General features: G+C 38.7%; 1 protein-coding gene across 1 annotated transcript in view; it reads right to left on the bottom strand.

Annotated features, from left to right (window-relative positions):
- tspan7b (tetraspanin 7b) overlaps positions 1–19,209 on the bottom strand; it is a 318,804-nt gene extending 299,595 nt beyond the window's left edge. The window contains exon 1 of the mRNA XM_039745087.1: positions 19,042–19,209. Within this exon, the coding sequence (XP_039601021.1) occupies positions 19,042–19,122 (81 nt within the window). The 5' untranslated portion in view covers positions 19,123–19,209. The remainder of the gene's footprint in view (positions 1–19,041) is intronic.
- Between the last annotated feature and the right edge of the window lie 2,278 nt (positions 19,210–21,487).

Here is a 21,487-nt window from a genome sequence, read left to right as displayed (position 1 = left end):
TTCTAATGATGAAATTACCAGTGCTCATTACAATTATTTCTTAAAAGAAGTACTGTATAGACGAAAATTGCAGTGTTAGAGATTAGAAAACATGAAAAAAGTCTCATTAGAGGCTGTAAAATTCCTAATAACACCTAAATGTAAAAACAATCCAAAATTTAAAACACAGCTCGTACAACTCTTTTTTTGCTCTTTTTTCACTGTGGGAGATAGGATATACTGGGTTTAACTATTAAAATATAAACTATTAAAAAAAAAAAGCAATTGGACTGTCCAGAGATTTATAAAGTAGCTTTGATATGTGAAAAGGCACAAAGGAGCCTTCCACTTTAGAAACATTGGCATTATTATTAAAACCCTTATTATCAATACACCCCTAACAAAATTTCAAGTTTTTTTAAATCGTTTGTCTGCTATTCTTTCAGTAGATATTCCACTCAAGAATATCTAGTTAAGACTCAAGAAAACATCTCAGGACTCTTATTCTTTAAGATCTGTCTACACAACCTCTTAATTCACACCAGCAGACACTTCCCCATCTTGGCTTCCTAGGAGGAGGGCTCAGTATTTGCTTCATGTTTATGAACTCAGGGATAATTAGTGATCCACCTTTTATAATAATTCCTGGAGCTCTCTGCTTTACAAATCAGTTGCATATCATGTGAATCTATGAAGACCTGGACTGTGTACATTCAGCACTTTAAATCCTGAATTGTGAACACACTGGGAAGCTGCATTTCCCTAACCCCCTGTAGTGTACAATAAACAGTAAATTGCTTCAAATTTTTCTTAAGCTCCTGTTTGCACTATTAAGAGCTCTCTGCTTGGCACTGAAGATGCTGTCCTTTATGTTTACATTCACTTTCACTTTCCATATGTTGCTATGCTGGGGCACCCAGGAGTACATGAGGTTTGATGTAATCATGGCACTAGCCTTAAGGACAATGATGTGTACCTTTCATTTGTCCTAGATTATGAAAACACCCAGTAAAGTTCTCTAATAGTCTCATCTGCTCTCGATCAATTTGCTCTCAATTTCTTAGTTACAAATTAGCTTAGCATTTTGGTTTTGTCTGGTGTATCAATTTTCTGGTTTTGACTTTTAGCTCTTTTTTGTGTGTTTTTTATGTTACATGACTTGATCCTTTATTACACAATCTACCATCCTTTTCACCTCAAGCAGAACTGCATGTTCCCCTAAGGCTCCAGCCTATTTTAAACATGTCTCTGCACATATTCCCTTACCGTAGTCATTTACTAGTCATCTCTCGACTTCTGACTCAAAATGATGTATTAAGTTAGAATAGTTGGGCATTGTGTGAGTAGGCGATTGTTACTTATTCTTTATGGTTTCATTTGTGGATCGCTGTGTTATGTTACTATAGAGGTACTCAAGTTCAGTTCTGAATGCTACCAATAGTTGCAGATTTTTATTTGAATCCAGGTCCCTAATTAGTAGGGAAATATTGTTGTTGAAGCAATAATTGCCTCATCAACATTTTTACGCTTCAGTTTAGATAACACACTTGTTAAGATTCCAAAACCTTACTTACTTGTCAAACAGCTGCATCCTCTGCTGTTAAAATGCTTCTTGTTTTTCCTAACCAGCTGCCAATTAACAAGAAGATGCAAATGGCAAAGGAACCATCAGTTTATCATCAAACTCTGTCCCATTTACACGTGTGCATTCATCATGAAAGATCTGTTTAGAATACAGAATATAAGAAATTTGACAAACAAGAGGAGACCATTCAGTCCATCAAATTTGTTTGTTTAGCTAATACAAGCCAATAATCTCATCCTGATACCTCTTAAAGGCTGTCAAGGTGTCTACCGCAACTACAGGTCTCTGTAGTTTGTTCCAGATTCCCACAACTCTTTGAGTAAAGAAGTGCTTCCTGGCTTTAGTCCTAAATGCACTCCCTGTTAATTTCCATGTTTTTTCTTGAGTCACAGTTACGCTGAAAGAATTCTTCTGGATCTACTTCATTAATCTCTTTGACAATTTTGAAGACCTGCATCAGGTCTCGACGCAGTCTCCTCTGCTTCAGACTAAACAGGTTTTTCATTCTTTGAGTCTGTCAGAGTACAACAGGGCCTTAAGTCCTTGAATGCACTTGGCTGCTCTCCTCTGAACAGCTTCAAGTGCTGCTATCTCTTTCTTTTACTGTGGTGATCAGAATGGCACAGAATACTACAAATGCGGTCTCAGTTGTGCATTATACAGTCTGAGCAAAACATCCCTTAATTTATAATCAAAAAAATAACCTAACATTTTATCTCATCTTTTCTTTATAATTGACGTTCCCTTTGCCCATGTGTAACACTTTACACTTTTCTACATGAAACTGCATTTTCCAAGTGTTTGCCCAGTTCTAAAGTTTGTCCAAGTCTTTCTGAAATGTTTTTTCTGCCTCCTCGGTGTCCGTTATTGCTCCAATTTTAGTATCATCTGTTTAGTTTAATTTTACTAACTAAACTTTTAAGTTTACTTTGATAACTAAACAAAATCTTTGTCACTAATGTAAATGAGACGCAGTAACAATCCCAGGTTCAGATTCATACTTTAGGTTTCTTTCAACTGTGCATGAAAGTGTTGTTATATACACTAGGTAAGACATGCCGCTTCTCCATAGTAGTTTTTATTATTAATAACAGTAGTAGTAATGACTCAGTTAATGATGATTATAGCTCTGACCTCTGGAGCCAAATTAAGAGTGCTAATTGAGGTCACAAAGTAAAGGCGAAGGTTTAAGCTGGTAGAAACGCAACCTGACAATATTCCTTTGTGCCTTATTGTACAACAGGGATATGATCATTATGACAATGAGGCTCAAGGGTTACAAGTGGCTAATAAAGATATATATTACAACATGAATGCACCATTAAGCATTAAAAAGATTAATCCTATCAGTCACTTTAAAGCGATTTCTGTGTTTAATTCTCACTGTTACTGAAATTTATCTACCATCTTACAATGGTAGCTTAAACCTCTGCGGAGATGTCTTCCTAAGTGAAAAGCAAAAAACGACTGTATGTATGATAGTGAACAGTAAGGGAAGACACCTATACTATTGAAAGTGCCACTGTAGCAGCAGGTTCTCCTTAAAAGCAGATTCCGCATTCGAGTTCAGTCCCCGCTGTTCACTAAATCTCTTAGCTAATCAGACCACAACCAGTCTGCAAGCTCAGGAATCACAAAAAAATGGGTTGTATGTGCTATATATCTATAAACGAAAGACCTGTGTGCGTCTGTATGTGTATGGAACAGTCCGTTCTGCTCACACTCAACCACAACCACTAGATGGCGCATGAATGAACATTTCCATTTTTCGATGCTTGCATGCACCTCACTTCTCACCACGAAAGACCCGTGTGCAGCAAACTCCATCATTCAACAACAACAACGTCGTACTAATGACTCAAATGAAGAGATACAACATTGAAACGAAGCAATTGCCGTGGCTCAACAATGTGCAAATGAAATACCTCAGCAACAGAGGGCAAGGCTTGAAGTTTTCAATAAAAACATTGTCTATCTGGAGGTATTTTTTCAAGTCAAAGATCAATAAGACTCGTATGCCAGCGATATGGCTAAGAAATGGTATCGCCAGTGTCTTCTGACCAAAGCCTGTGGAGCAGCAAGGACAGGGGAGTCCATGTCCTCTGCCCTGGGTAATTCTTAAGAGATAGCCGAGGCCAAATTCACAAATATAATAAAACTGCTAGGAGTCTTCAGGTTGTTTTTGTCCCGAAGACCTAACACAGCTAGTTTAAAATATCCTGAAGGATGACTTTTGTTGCATGTCTTTTTAGTGCACAGGAGTATTTTCATTTTGGATGTTAAGCATCCATTGACCCATCTTTTCAGAAACCACCTAAATGATTCAAGGTCACTATAAACAGGTGTCTGTTTCATCAGTACCAGGGATAAAATGGGAAAAAGCCCTGAATGAAGTGACACTCTCATGTACAGACCCACTAACACCAGTAGTACTCGACAGTCTGCCAGTGTAAACTTTTTGTGGAGAAAATCCTTGAAAGTTTCACACAGGCAGTCTCCAGGTTTTGATTCCAAACAACAGCTTTGCCAGCAATGCTAATCAACAAAAAGTGAGACACAAATAAACATACAGCCAAACATTAAGTAGCCTATATTTACAATGATTAAGTTTGTTATAAAGAACCTGCTTTAATACAAGATGTACAAAGAAATAGAGAGAAAAAAGTTAAGAATTTAACGGGAATACTCACTTTTCTATAGGACAATTAATTGATTTTCTCAGAAAAGTCAAATACAAACTGGTAGAAAACACTGCTTTGGAAGAATAAAAGTAGGATTGAGCCACTTAATTACATAACATGTGACATTTAAAGTAGTAAATTGTTTCTAATTACGGAATTGGTGCAGAGAAATCCTGAAGACACTGACACAAGACCAGCCCAGGGTTGCCTATTCTTAACAAACAGGATGGTCTATTTATCTTAAACTTTTGCACCTTTCACAGTGCACTCTCTCATTCACAGCTCATATTTTAACTGATGATGGAATCAAATATGACTCATAAATTACATGTTAACACACAATGGTGCTTGAAGATTACCTTCAGGCCTCAAACCAAGCAGGTAACATCACTCTGGGACATTAAGGGGCACAGTTGCTAAGTGCTCTGTCTCTTCCTCCCGCAGTTCCAACAAGACGCTCAATAAAAGGCACATGACACATGCAGAGAAGGCCCCGCCTCTTCCAGTCACAGCCTTATAAATGTCAGCCAGCACCAGAAGGAAGCATCATTTCTTAGATCCGGGCCTACCAGGACAGAGCTACCAAAAACTGATCCATTCTAGACTTGAGCTAATTGAAAAGACTGCCCTAGGAGAAATTTTGAGAGAGACAAGTTTTGGTGTTTTTTTATTTATGTTTATGCAGCACCTTGCTTATGTAAATTTACGCATTTAACGGGGTTGCCGAGTTGGCTCCCCAACTATTTCCTGGGACTCTGGTGATTACACAGGCGTTGTACAATCGTTTATGTATTTCGACACTGATGCTCAGGCAGATTTTTTGACAGCTCACATACTGCAAAAGTGAAGTAGTCTAACCTCATAGACACTAAGCTTACAGTATCTACATGCGATTCCAGAAAAATGCTACATAAATTATTATAGGCAAATAGTTATTGTTGGGATACCTTCTTTTAACAATTTTAGACTATTTGTCACTTTTTATAATGGGTCTATTTGTACTACGAGGAGTGGATTTACTATGAAACTAATGAAGCTTAAGCTTCAGGGCTCCTAATCCCAGATACACATGAGAAGTGACTCTAATTCTCACCCCTCCTTAACTTGAAAACTATAAGGCATAGGAAATCTGACATATGAGATAATCCACTATAGCAATTTTAATCAAAAGATGTACTGGTTATATTTGTAAAACATTTATGTTGATCTATCGTGGAACAACCCCACTGAAGATGATAACAGTGGTTTCCCAGACCTTGTTGCTGGTTGCAAAGGGAGCTCCCATACCAGTTCCAGTTTTAGGGCTTCAAAAATGTAGTTCCATCACTGATTGCTATATTTGAAAACACAACTTTTTCCATAAAAACACCATTTAGGCAGATCATACTGGTTCACAGACATGCACAAGTTTCTCCACAGATATCTTGGAAGATCCAATTTATGGACGCTGGAAACCCTGACCGATTGGTTGTTTTTTGCTCTTAAAACATCCATTCATCCATCCATCCATCCATTATCCAACCCGCTATTTCCTAACACAGGGTCACGGGGGTATGCTGGAGCCAATCCCAGCCATAACAAGAAGCAAGGCAGGAACAAACCCCGGGCAGGGCACCAGCCCACTGCAGGCCCCCAAAACAACTAAGTAATACACTCACCTAAAGGATTTTTAGGAACACCTGTTCAATTTCTCATTAATGCAATTATCTAATCAACCAATCACATGGCAGTTGCTTCAATGCATTTAGGGGTGTGGTCCTGGTCAAGACAATCTCCTGAACTCCAAACTGAATGTCAGAATGGGAAAGAAAGGTGATTTAAGCAATTTTGAGGGTGGCATGGTTGTTGGTGCCAGACGGGCCGGTCTGAGTATTTCACAATCTGCTCAGTTACTGGGATTTTCACTCACAACCATTTCTAGGGTTTACAAAGAATGGTGTGAAAAGGGAAAAACATCCAGTATGCGGCAGTCCTGTGGGCGAAAATGCCTTGTTGATGCTAGAGGTCAGAGGAGAATGGGCCGACTGATTCAAGCTGATAGAAGAGCAACTTTGACTGAAATAACCACTCATTACAACCGAGGTATGCAGCAAAGCATTTGTGAAGCCACAACACGCACAACCTTGAGGCGGATGGGCTACAACAGCAGAAGACCCCACCGGGTACCACTCATCTCCACTACAAATAGGAAAAAGAGGCTACAATTTGCACAAGCTCACCAAAATTGGACAGTTGAAGACTGGAAAAATGTTGCCTGGTCTGATGAGTCTCGATTTCTGTTGAGACATTCAAATGGTAGAGTCAGAATCTGGCGTAAACAGAATGAGAACATGGATCCATCATGCCTTGTTACCACTGTGCAGGCTGGTGGTGGTGGTGTAATGGGTAGGTGTGATGTTTTCTTGGCACACTTTAGGCCCCTTAGTGCCAATTGGGCATCGTTTAAATGCCACGGGCTACCTGAGCATTGTTTCTGACCATGTCCATCCCTTCATGACCACCATGTACCCATCCTCTGATGGCTACTTCCAGCAGGATAATGCACCATGTCACAAAGCTCGAATCATTTCAAATTTGTTTCTTGAACATGACAATGAGTTCACTGTACTAAAATGGCCCCCACAGTCTCCAGATCTCAACCCAATAGAGCATCTTTGGGATGTGGTGGAACGGGAGCTTCGTGCCCTGGATGTGCATCCCACAAATTTCCATCAACTGCAAGATGGGCCAACATTTCTAAAGAATGCTTTCAGCACCTTGTTGAATCAATGCCACGTAGAATTAAGGCAGTTCTGAAGGCGAAAGGGGGTCAAACACCGTATTAGTATGGTGTTCCTAATAATCCTTTAGGTGAGTGTATTTCATAGTGGATAGTAAAACTCAAGGCTGATTCCTTAGTACACATCTCTGACTTACTTACTGTGAATGCCTGCACGGCCCTTAACCTGCCAGTACACCAATTTAAAAACAATTGAAATATCTCATAATCTTGTGAGCTGCCTTGGATATAAAGATAATAATACACTATTCCTGAACAAAAAAAAAATCAGGTTATAAGATGCATTAATAATAATATTAATAATAAGAATGAGAAGAAGATCGGTAAAACAGACTAAATAGGAGAAATTGGTACAGCATATGAAAACATTAAGTTTATTTCTGTATTTTAACATCAAAAGTCAAGCCACCCGAAAACATTTGAAAGAATGGCTTTGCAGAAACCCATCTCTCGCTATATAGAGGGCAACCCTCCATCTCTAACAAACACAAGTGCACATTAGAACTGTTAAAAGAACAGAACGCATTCATATTCACAGCGAGACGCAACTGTCAACACCTTCAGCGTTAGATTGAACTGTAGTCAGAGTAATAAAATAATCTATCAGTGTAATAAAAACCCCGCATAGTAACCAGAAAAATGGAACTTGTCATTAAAGAAAACTGAATTCTGAAATGGACTGTGGAAATGTGAAAAAAAAATTGGCTCAATCTAAGTAAAAGCACAAACCTTTAAATTCAGAGGGTATTTAAATGGTTGTTTACAGCACTTCTCAGAAATGTGGAGCAGGAATAAAGGGATGACGCAGAGAAAAAAAACAGGATTAGTCCCAGGAGATGTCCTAATCTTTTTACTTAAAGATTGAACCCTGATGATACTGTGTCACACATTAGTCCGATTGTGAAAAGTATGCCATCTGTCACCTGGAGGAGATACGCGCCGCTCATCCAATACTTCATTTATTCTCTTGGCAAGCTTCTCTCCACGCATGAACAGATTAGGTTTCAAAAGATCCACGTACAACAAATCTGAGCAGCACACAAAACACTTTAGTGAGTAGGTGAACATTATTTTTAATATTGACACCTTCATTTAAATATTTTCAATTTCCAAGTGGACTATGGAGTGGGACTTGAATTTAAATGGCATTTTGGGGTAGGAAATCTGAATATATACTTTAGGGAAGAACTCAATGGCTAAAGTACATATGATATTAAAGTGATTAACAATAAAGCAAGACTGTCACCTGTTGCAGCATACAGGGTTGAATCTTTCTTAACATTTACACACTCTTGTTCCATGGTTTCTGCATTTTCCACTTGCTGATTAATAAAGCACATAGAGATGAAGGGGAATTAGCATTCCTTAATGGAGAACTGTCACGGTTTTCTGTCTTTTAGTAGTGAAATGTTGGAACTTAAAAAAAGAAAGAATAATGCAGTATGAAACATTTTAGCCATTTTCATATATATTGGCAGAAAAGAGCAAATCAGTGACAACACGAGTCTAGTACTGACCTAGTGGAAGAACTTAAAACTCCAAGAATCTGCCTGTTCACTGTAGAGTTACACAGTACCCTACACCATTCAAAATGTCCTGCTGAATGAACACTGGAACCCCATGTATGTTTTCACACAATTGGGCAATGATGATTTTGCTCTCTTGGTGAGCCTTTCATTGCCAACCCCATACGTGATATATTGGTTGCGATCAGATGCACTATGTTCACCAAGTTCTTACCGTCACTATCCTGCAGCCTCACCACTTCAATCCACACTTACCAAAGTAACCAATCTTGCCCCAATAAAAATAACAAAAAAAAAAGTTTCAGATTTAAATTGCACAGCTGGCTCTCTATGTCCACTTTAAGAAAGTCACTTAATCCACAGCAGAAGTGTTTTGAAATAAACCAAATGGAGGAAGGCATACTGATCTTAGAGTCCCCTATTCAGCATGACTCTTCAGACTCTCATGTTCCAAACTCAGCCAACAATTCATATTTTTTGTGATCCATTTAACCTCATTGACAAAGACAAGATACAAGGAGGGTGAACATTGTATTCAAGCAAGTTATGAAGAACACACAAACCACAGACTGCTCACTGCCCTCCCTGTCTGTTAACATATACCTCACTAATCCTGCAGTGTTCTGTTTATGAAAATAGTTGATTAGAAAATAAAAAATAAGCAACTCCGAGAACAACAAATCTTCAACAACAAATAGAAACCCAAGGTAGTGAAACGTTAAGATGCAGCTGAACTAAATGCAGAAAACCTACAGCTGAATGTGCTGTCTATGTGGGCTCAAAATACAGACCAAGATGTCACTTTCCCATAAATTGTATGTAATATTCTGTTTTCCAAAAAAATAGTTAACATTATTTAATTGACAAATCTATAAGCTGATTTCTCTAATAAGAAGGGGATGCACTGTGATACTGTCGTGTCTCCATATAAATGGGAATAAAATAGTGCTACCATCAACACTTTCTCTTCAGAAAGCACTTCTGCAAAGAGGATAAGCCATCAGATATCATTAAGGACAATGAAACATGGTGAAAGGACAATGGAATCCAAGGAATGAGGGCAATCACAGAATTTACCAACACCTTTTAGGGATTAACATAACATTTTAAAAGACACTTAATCCAGTACAGGGCCTACCATGGCTGCATTGATCGCAAGACAGGAATCAACTCATGATGAAGCAACATTCATCACTGGCCTCTCCATACACAGGCACTCCCACGTGGGGGCAACTAACTGATAGTCTTCAGGATGTGAAAGGAAAACCAGCAAAGAAAACTTCAACAATGTGAAAATGCCACACAGATAAGAGAAAATAAATTGTAAACAAGACAAGAACTTTCAGTTTACCCAACTCATCTGATAAGCTGTAACTGATCCAAATATTTTTCATTTTGGTTTTATCTACTAGGCTAAAAATAACATTTTTTGACATCTTAATAAATTAAATAAATATCATAGTAGTATTCAGAAAAGAAACTGAATAGGTTGTCCTTAGGGAATTAAAGTCCAACTTCCTCTTTGGATCAAAAGAATAAAGCAAATAGTAATAATTTTCTGTTAAATTCTGTTCTTATATGAAAATCTTCTCTTCAATCTGATTTAGTACTAAGGTGTATATTAGAAATTGAGTTTAAAACAGATTCACTAATTGAGAACTTACACTTGGATTGCCAAATACCAAATTAAAAAATAATGGCAGAATATAACCCCATTGAAAGGCGTTGGCAATAGACATTTCATACTAGAGTTCACCAGTTGAAGTTGGAGATAACCATGCTGATTTTTGTGTTCAAATACTGATTGCACATGCTCTCTCTCAAATTGCATTGCTTTGTTATTCATTCCCAGTTCACAAGTGTGTTGTGAAATGAGCTGCCTATGTACTTTTGGCTACAAAATAAGGCCTTGAGAACCTTATTTCCCTTTACCTGCCATACACAAAATTCAGACGAACAGGCAATCAATTGGTTTACTGCTCCTTGGACAAAGTCAACAAACTCATGACTGAGAACTGGTGTTGAGCTCCTTCCTAGTTCATAGGCATTTATGTACCCATCACTGAGAAAATAGGAATGAAGAACAGTAAGAGTGCTAAATCTAGCCACCTTTTCACGTGATCACTAAATCCAAGATTCTCAGGTGACTAAAGTCTATGAGGCTACATGGAGTGTAAAAGAAGAGTCAACTCTGAATTAGACAAATAGCACCAGATTTAATTAATAAAGTAGTTAAGATAATTTGCCAAGCTACATGCAGTATCTTGTTAAAAGAGCTCTATGCACTTTAGAGTGGAATGATCTGTATACCACCTTAACATTCAAGAATAAGAGAGTCTAAAAAATGGATTAAGCTTTATCAGCTCAGAGGAGCTGGAGCCTCCAAATATGTCATTGATTCAAAATTCATAAGAATTTGATTTAAGAGTGTATTGTCTGTTCTGTCTGACACTTGACTACATCCAAAACAAATACTGGCAAAGTGGTAGGTTCGGCTAGGCTTCTTGTTACTGGTTGAGCAGTATGTTCCTTTTGGACAGCTTACTACAACCATACACTCGATCACTGTAACCTGCTCTGGCTGAGAGTTTAAACCCTGAAGGTGTTGTAAGAAATTTGACACTAGAGACAGCTAGCTGTGGTACAGATACACCTGGTGGTATAGTATAAACACTAAAGCATTTCAGCACCTGATCCAAATAAATAATTTTCTGGTATTTGTAAATAAACATGAACTATTGATTTCACTCCTACATAATATTCAAAAATGAAATAGCAGCAATTGTTGCTTCCGGGCACCTTTTCATTTTGCTCTGAAACCCAGCTAAAACATTTTAAAGTTGATACCCCAAAATTCATTTCTTGTGCTATGGTGTCATCAAGAGCTGTTGCTAGGAAACTAGCCAAGATGGCACAGAGTTGTCCATTTTTAGATCTGAGCAATACTATGTCAGTGGAGACAGGAGGTCCTGTACCATCTGCCTTTGTATTTTTACTGTTTGTATTGTCATTATCAGTCTACAGAATCCAAGTTTCACATGTTTTAAAGAAATAGTTGTGTTATCGCAAATAAGGACTCAAAAACAAAAAGTAATTTCTATTCTCTGCATCTCTAAGGACTAAGAATGTTTAGAATGTTTACTACTTCTAAAAGTCTCTAAGGATTTAGCATTAGCCATACATAGGCAGCAGGCAGAATTAGTTTTAGCATGGAACATCACAAGAAGCCCAGTACTGTATTCAGCAAAGTTCACCAAGGAGTATACATTCAGAGGCTAATAAAGTAATGTACTTATTTAAATGCAGTGAAATAATTAAAGAAAAATCAGTGAGGGGCCAGAAGGACTTGAACTATCAGTAGAACCTACTGTAAGCTGCACATTGTATGAGTTGGAGAAGGTGACACATAAGGTAGATTTGATAAAAGCTTTAATGATCAATGAATAATGAGGACACTGGTTCTCAACTATACATTGAGAAGAGAAGGCTGTCATCAAAGCATTCTAAATAAATGAGTCCCCCAGCCTTCTTAATATTATAAAAGCTAAATATTGCTGATAATTTACTACAGAAACCTCACAGCATGATTAGATGTATTTGCCACATCTTCAAAAGCCTTATGCCAGTGAAATACAACAACATGTCCACCTTTCTGTAAACAACAGTGAGGTGCATCAATGAGCTCAACTTAGAACCCACAATGCTAAAGGCCATCAGCTAGAGTGGTTTTATCAACAGGATTGTCTCCATATAAATTTTGAACAATTTATGAATGTTCATTAGAGATTCCTTTTTTGACACAAGAAATTCAACAGCCCATTGTTTAAAAATGCACATCATTGCACAACTCTTTTTCAAGTTGTGTATGCACTAGGAAACATATGATTCTACGACACTACACTAGAAGTGGACTATTTGAAATTAACCACAGAATACGTTTCAGACATTTCCTATTATTTTTGGCTAAAGTATATGTAATCGGGTTGTCCTAACTCAAGTCCACATCCTGCACAGAGTCAGTTAAGACAAAGACGACTAACTGAACTTCTGATACTGAGATCATCCCTGCTTCACAGGTTGTTCCTTTCATTTGAGCTTCACTACAGTTGGTAATTACGTTTTTGGATGATGCTCAACTTTGGCAAAACAGAAACGTATAGGCTGCATGTCCCAATCGAAGGTTACACACCAATAGGCCCTAAATTTCTTTTTAAAAAATTAAAATTTTCTACTCTCTATTTCCAATATTGCAAATAGTGAGACGTCAAGCAAAATGACACCTTTTATTGGCTAACTAAAAAGATTACAATATGCAAGCTTTCAAGTCAACTCAGGCCCCTTCTTCAGGTGAGATGTAAGAAGGGGCCTGAATCTCCTCGAAAGCTTGCATATTGTAATCTTTTTAGTTGGCCAATAAACTGTGTCTTGCTTGAATTCTCACTACATGCATAATGGCTAACACAGTACAACACCCTAATATTGCAAATTAAACAGTATCACATGGGAAATGTGTAATGAATCCCACACACTACAGACCTCACCTCAACCTGAGTCAGGCTAAGGTGTGATAAGGGAAGAGGAGCGCTGACGTGAGTCTATCGGGGTTTAGCAGCCTATGAAAGAAAGGGGGAACCAAAATGACAGCATCAACCAGCTGCAGACATTCAGGATATAAAAGATAGGACCCTACTTTTCTGAGGGTTAATTTAATTCACTACTTGGAAGAATGGCAAGAACAAAATATTAAAAAAAGCACAAGAATCGTCCAACAGGGAGAAGGTCCCGGGGTAAGACACAGGACATGCTGTAGGGACTATGTCTCCTGGTTGGCCTGGGAATGCCTCGGGATTCCCACGAAAGAGCTAGAAGAAGTGGCCAAGGAAAGGGAAGTCTGGGCATCTCTGCTCAAGCTGCTGCCCCCGCGACCCAATCTCGGATAAGCAGAAGAGGATGGATGAATGGACAACAATTGTACCATTTGGCCCACCACTGAACCTATAGAACAATTCACTACTCTCATATTTTAGACTCTAACTTATCTTTCCTACATACCAGCTCCCTATCCTTTACTGGCATGACCCTTTTAACAGTCTATATCACCTAAAGAATGAAAATTGCATGATACTCAGAATGCAGCCATTTTAAAAATGTGTTCCTATCCAAAGTGCTCATCACATAACCCTTGCAAATCGGACCTCCAAATGAGAGGTCATGAATGCTCCATTCTTTGTGCATGGCTATAGATGTCTTTTTATGCTTTTAATCCATTATGCACCACACTGCTCCCTGTGTGCTCTGCACCATCTAAACAAGCAGGAAAAGAAATATTGCTGGATGTTATTCACTGATATGATGGGCTTCATATAAAAGTTATGTGTATTCTTTACAAGAGCTATTTACCATCAATTACAATTTATACTTACCACTTTGGACACCAGCTGCCCTGAGCTCTGACTGATGACAATGACAAGTGTCCTTTTTGGCTAATGCTTCATTTGTCAAAAGAGAAAAAAAGGACAAGTCATAACAAAATAAGTTGAAGCACAGCATCTCTCAAGAAAAGGAAGGGAAATGTAGTTGTAGGTCACTGCAGAAATCTGAAGGCCTTCATGTCTCCTAGCGGACACAATCGATTACGCCCCTAGGAGGTACACTGCTACACACAGTCCAAGGCCAAAGAGTTGTGAATTAATGATGTGGCTCCACTCATATTTCAAAACAATTTTTCACTACTACTGCATGGTCTCATACTTTTTCACTAAGAAAACTGCCAGAGAACAAGTCAAAGAATATTGGAATGGATAACAGGGTTGATGTGGTAACTGCTAATAAAAGTGCTCAAATTAAAAATTGGATATGGAGAAGGCTTGGTTAGATTACATGAAAAGTATTTACAGATATTTGTGGCATCTTTTGCAGATCAGACAAAGGTCCAAACAGCCCAAAATCCTTTATAAAAAAAAAAAAAAAAACTTGAATATCACTGTACTGATCAGGCCATCATTTATTCTCTCTCAAAATCAAATATGTGCCAAGGGCCCATCCAGTTTTACACAGATGAAGTTTATATTAACACACCCATTGTGTGGCGGAGAGAGGGGAGCTAATGCAGAACATTTCTCCATCAAAAGAGGAGCTTCAACTATGCAAATTAGTACACTTACCCTTAAAATTGGAAGAATGTTATGCAAATTGGTTATTCTTTCCACTGTCATAAACAGCTAATAAAACATGGCTCAAAACTACTCCAGTTGAGTTGGAAAAAACTCTAACCATCAGGCAAAATGGACTATCAATGTCTGCAATCTACAAACTGCACTGAAATCTATCCGGCCAGCTATCTAATCTTCCAAACCTTCTTATCCCAATCAGGGTCGTGGAGAAGGTGTAGCCTACCTAGCAAACACAGAGCACATAAGGCAGGATGTTAACAAGATACTGTGTCTGTCAGAACAAAGAAGGAGGAACAAAGACCACTGAGCACAAGGCAGGACTCCCTCGCACACACCTGACATCCTTGGGCTCAATTTGGTGACCTCAGCTTTGCGAGGACCACTAATGTCCAGAAGTGTGTCTCTTATCGACTACCCTGGGGTGGTCTCATTTGCAGTGACTTCCCATTGAACAATGAACACATTTCAAAACTGGAATGTTTACATGGTACTTTACCAGCCCATTTAATAGATTTTATTATGATATAAAGGTTTTGGAGCCTGGCCATTTAATTATTTTACTCCACAAACTCTATTTAAATCTAAAGTGAAGACCTACTTATTTAATAGTGCTTTTTAATTGTTTCTTCCTGACTTTTTTAATGCTTGTCTTTACATTTTGGTATACCTGTACGTACTACAGTCCTGTTTAATGCTAGGTTTATGTATTCTCATTATTTTGTATTTACATATTATCAAAGTAAAGTGTCTCCAGTTCTCATTTGTCAAAGGGCTACTTAAACATAATTCTTGAATCTTTGAAGATAGTGGGGGATTTCCCCTCTGAACATAGTGACTTAGGCTCAGACAAAGTTAATTTCCCTCTCTGGTCCTTATGCTGACTTTATTCCTCTCTTTGCCTTCAACCACCACTGGACACAATTTATTGGTCACAATGTGCTGGCATTAAACGCTCCAAAAATGTCCCTCAATATGTTATTGGATGGATACAAGAATGCGGAAAACAAACTAAACACAACATTCTCAAACACATTTAACTCAATTCAGGGTCGCAGGCACTAGACACTACTTCAAGACTGGGGACAAGGCAAGAACCAACCTTGCACAAGGTACCAGTCCATCACAGAGCCCACACTTACACTAACCAAAAATGTACATATGTGGGGTTAAAGCAGTTGTACCTGGAAGAAAACACACGCAACCATGAAGAGAATGTGCAAACTCCACATGGAAAAATTCTGCAGGATTTGCACCCCGTATGCTAGATCCATGAAACTGCACTGCCATTTTTCCTTATTCCTTTTAAATGAAGCTGCTGCTGGAGTTGGCCACCCAGATCATCTGTCTCCATTTATCAATTTTTGCAGCATTCCCCTGCACCTTCAAATCTTGTGCCACTAAGTCTCTGCTTTTCTTTTGATTTTTTGGCGACAGTCACCATGCTTCTCCAGTTGGGTTCTTCTACCAACTTTCCACAGTTTCTTCATAATAGATTGTACCTGCTTTCTGCCATTTTGTGGACTTTGTGTTTCTTTCTCCTAAACAGATCTTCAGCAGCCATCTCAACATACACATTTCTGTTCAGATGAGCAGCTTCCAGTTCTTGTTTGTAATGGCTCAGAACTGCAACACTCATCAAACTATTATCTCACACAACTTACAGTGAAGGTTTTCTGGGCCATTTATAGGCTATTGCCTTTTTTAATACATTACCCCTCCATTAAAATAAATACCACCCAATGGCACTTTAGATGTACAGACATATGAGACAAATATTCACATATGTATATTTTTATACAAGGAATAGAATAAAATGAAATGGCTTGCCAGAAGTGGACACTGAATAACATTCGGTTTAGAGTTGTGTTATTTAGCCACTTAAACCTGCTCTCTCCACAGCAGCTACCAGTTACTACCATATAAATGAAAAGCACTGCCCTGCAAATTAGAACCCATCCATCCATTCATTCATCGCCTAAGCCCACTGACTCCATTACTTGTTCACAGGAGGTCAGAGCTGTAAGGCGAGTGTGTCTCCGAAATGAAAACTCACCTTTGGGATGTGATAAGAAACCAGAGTATGTGGAAAACACCCAGACCGATGTAGAAGAATGTCCATCCATTTTCTGATATGCTTAATTCAGTTTTGGATCACCAAGGGCTGAAACCTATGCCAACAGAACTGGGTGCAAGCTAGGAACCAACCCTGGATGGAGCGCCAGTCCACCATGGGGCATATTCAAACTTATACACAGTCAATTTAGAGTTTTCAAGTAATTTAAAACATGTATATTTTAGATTTGAAGTATACAGGGAAAAAAACATAATAAAAGGTCTAATCACCACATAGACACTGACTAGGCAGAGGCTCAAACTCAACTCCATCTTCAGTCCCACTCATCAATCCATCCATTTTCTGTCTTGCTTTTCAAGGGAGAGTTTCTTCTACCAGCATATTGAGGCATAAACCACTCCTGTATTGGGCACCAGTCCATTGCCCCCATACAAGAGGCCAGTTCAACTGACACACAAGTCTTTGGGATGTCAGAGGAAAACTGGAATGTTCCTAGAATGTGAAAACCCCATATAGCGATGACCAGACAAACAAACTTAGCTCCAACCTACCATCCATCATTCTCTAGCCCACTTAATAACTGAGCTGTGGGCGTCCATTGGGGACAAGACAGGAAGCAGACATGGACTCACTCATACAAACTTCCAAACTCAAACATCACTAGTTTAATGTTGCCAATTACCCTAACCATCAGGGAAAGCGTAAAGAAAATAATGAAGTAATCTAACCCATTAGTCTTTGGGGATGTGAAACGAAAACCAAAATACCCAGAAGACAATCCATGGCAAAACGGTGAAAACATGCAAACTACACAGAGGCTTGGGATTGAACCCAGGCACTTAACACTGTGCTAGTATAAAAGGCTACAATGGGATCAGTGGTCTGTTATGTCAACTTATGGAATGCACAGTACATATCCCAAAGGAAGAAATGGAAAACTGAATGCTTCAGATATACTTCCATTAAGGAAAAATGAGTTCATACCATTAAAGCATAGTATGATCAACTCATCAGGAAACGTGAATAGGACGGACTGTTTAATCCACAGCGTTAATAGTACTGTATTTCGGTTACCGTTATACTGCACACAAACAGTCACAGAGATAGTTACAATTAGGCTTTCCCTTCACTTAGAGTTTGTCGTGAAATATTTAAAACCACTGCTTTGGAATACAAAAGCTCATGAACCACATCGCTTAAAAGAGAAACATAAAGCAACCACGACAGAGGAAGGCATTTCATTTTTTAACCGCTCTGAGTAAGCGATGACAAGCGTTGTCATTTCAAATAAGCTCATACACCAGGCATCTGTGATCTTCTATAACGAAAAAGACGATAAGAATGGCAGAAATGCGAGAGCCTCCAATCCAAAAGCCACAAGCTGTCACCTGTCACACCGATATGTGCGCATTTAAAGGGTTACCGTTAAAAAGAAATCCTTGCAATACGCTGCGTTCACCACAATTAGAAACGTGTCACAATAGAACGCCTATTATCCACGGTGCATTTATACAAAATAAAGTGGCCCAACAGGCTGGCGCGACCGTTACAAAGTAGAAACTCACGATCCGCAACACGGAGATGCGCCGGGGCGGCGTCTTACTGGCGCAAAGAAAAATAAAAGACTCGAAAGATCCGATCAAATGAGTCTTACCTTTCTCTCTCTGGATCGAATCGAGGTATTTGTCGGAAGGTGTCTGAAGCCGTCTCATGTCCGCTACTTGAGACAACGCTGTTTCTTAAAAAGGAATTAACGACGCTATTAAAGCCTTTATGCGGCGACGGATTCCTGGGTGTGTGCCTGTTAAATATCCAGCAAGTAGACGTATATTTTAAATTCTATAATTGTGGACACTTTGTCAAATCATTATCCTTGAATGCTATTTACATCGTGTATCAATAAAGGTCGTGAGCTGTAAGATGAACAAACACATAAAATAATCTTTAATTAGCATTTCTTTTATTGTCATAGTATTCCAAACTTGTTAGAGCTAATTTGAAAATAAACTGATGATAATAATAAGAACCAACAGCAGTTAACAACAACAAATGTGCAGCAATGCAAGACGACTCCTCCATCACCGCTGTAATAAACATGCACTTGTGTTTTTCTGCAGCATGGGAAAACAGACGCTGATGCGTTTCTTAAATAAACCTTCACGAATAAAACACCAAATCCTTTTTTAAAACGCAGATTCGTAATGAGTAGATCGAGAGCTTTCTCGTAATGCCGGTTTCGCTTACCCAAAACACGAAGGAGTAGACGATGAGGAGTGTTTTCAGGCAGGTTATCACTGGTTTAGTCTCCATTCTCCTAGATGCCATACTATAGTGAAACGGAGTGCGGGATGATCACAGGACGGGATTTAGGCTGACTTGCGTTGCTGTGATTCTCCGCTGGGGCTCCACTCAGCTGATCCACTGCAGTCCCTCACAGCGCAGCCGCTCCCGCCCCCTCGCATTCTGCAGCCAATCAACGCTCACAAAACGCTTGCACGCTTCAAGTCGGCAACGCCCCCTGCCGGACCTTACACCTGTGTGCTGAAGGCAGTCAGTAGCAAACAGGAGCTCACGGCAAGAGGATCACTCTCTAAATTACAATCTAACATTATTATCATCGTTTTGTGATCATTTATGAAACGTGTTTATCTGAGTAGAATGTATTTATACTACAGCTATTGGTCAGCACATCACTCCTATTCTCCATTGTTTCATTAATTGTCATTTTATCACCATCATGCAAACTGATGGCGTGCCGATAAATCTGTTTACAATCTGATTGATATGTGGCATTTAGTTCACTTCACAGAGTACTGTTACCAGCTGCCACGACTTCATTAGAACATGCGATGATGAAGACACCAAATTCTGATCCTGAAGCGCCCAAATACAGAGAAGAGCACAACTCATATGACTGTTTCTTTTCATCGATTTTTTAAATTAAATATATCCATTTTTCATGCTTGCTTTTACACTGTGACAATGTAAAAGATCAATTTATTAAAATATTTCTGTATTTGTATTACTCACTGGAGCTGATAGTTTGTCCTGATTTCACAGTAAACAATTTTACTCTGTTTTGGTCTTCCCAGTGATTAATCCAAATTTGGTTGCAGGTTTGCAGCAGGTAATACTGGGATAGGTCCTCCCCCAGTGACATTATACTGGATTAAGTGGGCATGAAAATGGATACATTATACTTTTCCTTTCTGTATTTCTTTACTTAATATATCAGAAAGAATCCACAGGGTGATGAAAAAATAGTTAATAAGTTAGATTGTAGTAGTTGAACTTTTATACAGAAGATTGTTGAAATCTGCTGTATGCCTGGTTGAACCCAGAGTGGTGCATCGACTAGCACTGCTACCTCATAGATGCAGTGTTCCAGGTTCAAATCCGGTGCCTTGTCATTGTTCTTGAGTAGTCTGCACGCCCTGCATTGTTTTACTCTGGATTTCCTACCATATGCCCAGAAACATTCTACGTTGCCAATATGGAAGTTCCAGATTTGCCCTGTGTATGTATGAGTGGGTTCTGCAATTAAATGCTTCCTGTCCTGCACCAAGCACTGCTGGGACAGGCTCCCACCTCTGTGACTTGGACATGCTTTAAGCAGGTTGCAGAAGATTATGCACATCTACTTATTTTAACAATGTTATTTTCTAAGTAAACAGGGAGTGAAATCTGGATCAGCATTCTTCCATTTTCTTCTGCCCATAATTCATTCGGCTCTACTGAGGGCTGCTCAGTAAATATGTGAATTAAAATGAGAAGAGGAAAGTAAACAAGGAAACAATAGACTTTTGTGTGCTAAATGCAATGGCAGTAGTCCTCATCTTAGAAAAGCATTGAACGCACTAATTGATATTTCCTTTTCACAAATACTCTATCAATGCTTAAAAGAGGAACATAATTCAAAACAAGCATTGATTATTTTTTAATTAAAATCAGGGATTAAATAGTTCTTCCAGTAGTAAAAGTGAGAATGCTTGTTCTAAATCCTAGGTGCACACAATGTGTATTGGAAAGTTGTCTGTAGATTTTCACATTGTCAGGAGTAATAAACAATGTTTTGGCTAATATTATTATGAAAGAAAGGTTGCTTGCTGGTTTTGTGGCTTTATTAAACCAGCTGAGTTCCACTATTATGAATATCAAATGTATAACAATTATTTACAAATATTTATAAATACGTTATATATATTTGTACCAAATTTCCCTGTGGGAATAAATAAACTTCTATCTACTGCCCTGTATAAAATCTGTTCCTTTTGTCTAATACTGCTGGGATAAGCCCTGGGCTCCCATCTATTCACTTAGAAATGGTTCTCAAACCCTGATGACTTCATTACCAAGATTCTACTGAGTCATTGTAAGCATTAAGACTTTTACCAATAATTTGGCTAAAATTAAACTTACAAGTCTATTGCAAGAATTCATATTTCTCCTAGGTGCATGAGTCTTCTATTGTTAGTTATACCTTGTAGCTAACATTATTTCCAGGTACATACAGTATTGTCATATATGACAGCCTATATACAGATAGATAGATAGATATATAGATAGATAGTGTTAGAGACGGTTGGGGGGTGACCCGGCCAGGATGCCCAGGAGGACCAGAGGAGGGCTTGCGCCTTCCCCAGACCATGTGGGGGCGACCGCCCTGGTACCTGTAGGGGCCCGTGGTCAC

This window comes from Polypterus senegalus, chromosome 2, assembly GCF_016835505.1.
Source record: "Polypterus senegalus isolate Bchr_013 chromosome 2, ASM1683550v1, whole genome shotgun sequence".
Lineage (NCBI taxonomy): Eukaryota > Metazoa > Chordata > Cladistia > Polypteriformes > Polypteridae > Polypterus > Polypterus senegalus.
This window is presented reverse-complemented; position numbering and strand designations above follow the sequence as displayed.